This window comes from Martes martes, assembly GCF_963455335.1.
Source record: "Martes martes genome assembly, chromosome: 8".
Classification (NCBI taxonomy): Eukaryota; Metazoa; Chordata; class Mammalia; order Carnivora; family Mustelidae; genus Martes; species Martes martes.
This window is the reverse complement of record NC_137895.1, coordinates 72,444,204-72,446,838: the sequence shown is the minus strand read 5'-3', so window position 1 is coordinate 72,446,838 and position 2,635 is coordinate 72,444,204. Positions and strand designations below refer to the sequence as shown.

The 2,635-nt window shown below is 46.1% G+C and overlaps 1 protein-coding gene across 1 annotated transcript; it reads right to left on the bottom strand.

Annotated features, from left to right (window-relative positions):
- Nucleotides 1-268: 268 nt before the first annotated feature.
- Nucleotides 269-2,161, bottom strand: LOC308347088 (cationic amino acid transporter 3-like; the record flags this gene model as incomplete). The annotated part of the gene is given in 3 exon segments (XM_080810242.1): nt 269-885; nt 977-1,915; nt 1,918-2,161. Coding segments are annotated over 3 exon segments (1,800 nt in total).
- Between the last annotated feature and the right edge of the window lie 474 nt (nt 2,162-2,635).

Below are 2,635 nucleotides of genomic sequence, written 5' to 3'. Positions count from 1 at the left end.
GTAAGCAGCTATAGAAATACTTGAAGAGTAGAAAGTAAAAAAACGGAGGGAGGGGAGGGCAAAAACACATCCTTCACTCTACCATAAATATGAAGCTCTATTAGTGTTCCTGCACCAATATCTCATAGGAGCCCATATTTTCATGTGCTCAGGAGTACTCCCCATTATTGTGTAGGGGACCAGACTGCATTCAGGTGAGATGATGTCAAGCCAAATACGTACTGGCACTGCTGAGTTCAAGGTCTAGTGTTTGGGTCCATAAGCAGGGTTAAGCTACCAGGCTTTGCTGGATCCCAGAGCTGAAGTAGATAGCAAACCCAATCAGCATCCAGACACCAAATCTCAGCCAGGTGCTACCTGACATCTGCATCATAAGGCAAACATTCACAAAGATGCTCAGGAGTGGGAGGAGAGGCAGAGCAGGGACCTTAAAGGGAAGGGGAGAGGAGCTCTGTGGCTGTCTCCAGATGACTCCAGTGATTCCAGTGATGAGCACCAGGAGCAGCACAACCACTGTGATAGGCACTGGGTCTCTGGAAAGCAGACCTGGCCAGTGGGCCAGCACCAGGCAGAGGAGAGTCAGCAGCAGAACCAGGAGTGAGGAGCAAACATAGACAACCCTGCCAGAGAGTGGAGTGGGGGTGGGGCTGCCTGGAAAAAAGAGTCCTTGTAGAGTCAGCTTCCCTGCTGCAAGTGTGGTCTCCCCCTGTACCTGTGCTTCATTTCCCCCATTCTCCTCCTGCAGCTCTTTTTCATTTTCCTCCTTCTTCCTTTCAGACTGATACCTGATGATGAGAACACAAAAAGCTACCAAGGAGTAAGATATCAGGGTGCCAACTGACCTGAGGTCCAGAAGATCAGTGAGTCTAAAGTAGAATACCATGACTACTGCAATAATGGTAAAGATCACAGTGGACACGATGCGGAAATTAAGTTCCGAAAACAAACCTGGCAAGAAAAGGGAGTGGGAGGCCACCCTCTGCCATCATGTATATCAACCGATGTATGGGAGACATGTGGAAATATGATCCGAAAACAAACCTGGCAAGAAAAGTGAATAGGAGACCATCTTCTGCCATCATGGCTATCACCCAATATATGCGGAACGTAAAGCCCAAATAGGTGCTGGTAAAAAGACTAAAGAAAATTGTAAAGGCTACAACATAGTAGGCAGGGGCCCAGCCAATATGGAGAAATGCCTCAGGCAAGGTGCTCCTAGGTTGAAGCTGGTAGTAAGGAACCATGAGTGTAAGTGCTGCAGAGACACCAGAATACAACAAAAAGCAGATGAGCAGTGAAATCACAATGCCCATGGGGATGGAATGCTGGGGATTGTGTGAGTCTTTGACTCTGGTAACAATAACGCTGAAACCTATAAATGCATAGAAACAGGTAGCTGATCCACAGAGAATGGCCCAGAAGCCAAAAGGCATGAATCCTCCAGAGCCCAGAGGGCCCAAGCTAGAGGTGCTATTGACTCCAGCCTTTACGTAGTCCTCTTCCGTGAGCTTCCAGTTCTGTAGGTCCCCCTTAATGAAGCCAGAGATGATGAAAAAGCTGAGAACCAAAAGCTTCACCAATGTAAACACTTCAAAAAGTCTGAAGAACCCATGCCGACTTACATATTGCAATTCCATGAAGAAAAACAGAAAGATGACAAAAAAGTAGCCTAGATTGTCTGCAATGACTTCGGGAACATACTGTGAGATGGTCTCATGCTGGGTCTCAGAGATCTGGTTCCCAAACAAGATGTCAAAAGTTAAGAACCAGGCCTGGACCACAGCGAATGCATCAACAACAAAGGAGAGGATGAGATTCCAGCCCGTGATGAAAGCCCAGAGTTCACCCACAGTGACATAGCTGTAGAGATATGCCAAGCCAGAATGGGGGACCCGGGCACTAAGCTCTGCATAGCCAGCCCTGCCACCAGTGATGTTAGACCTGCCACCAAAAAGCAGATCACAATGGATGGTCCTGCTTGAGTGCTGGCCACCTCATTAGCCAGGAAGTACACACCAACACCCACTGTGCGGCCCACACCCAGGGCCACTAAATCCAAAGTGCTCAGTTTTATGTCAGATCTAAATTCATGCACTCTTTTCTCCAGCGGACATCTGTGCACCAGCTTTTGACCAAACCTGCGAAGTGCCTGATGCAGCATTCTAGCTGGAATTGAAGAAGATCTAAGGATCAGAGAGCTGTAGCAAGCCCAGGGAGTCAAGAGTGCTGGATCTGGTTAAAAGATGCTGAGTTAAGCCAAGTTGGGTGGGGGTTGCCAGGGTCCTTTGCTCAGGCTTCAGAGCTGCTGCTTCATATTCCTTTTTCTTTCTTCTTCTTTTTTTAATTTCATTGGTTATTTTTTACCTTTATATTATTTTGTTTTAGTTTTTCAGTGTTCCAAGATTCTTCTGGTACGTGCTATCCTTCCAGAATGCCTACAGAAATAATAAATATTTATTGAACAATGGTGTTCAACCAATGAACTGAGAATCAAAGGCTGCATGTAACTTGTTGCAGCCAAGTATCACAGAAACTGACACCAAAAGACACCATAGAAAAATTAATCCTGCTTTCCCTCCAGAAAAAGTACCAAATACCTGCCAACATTCTGCTTTTTTAAAATTTATTTTTCAGT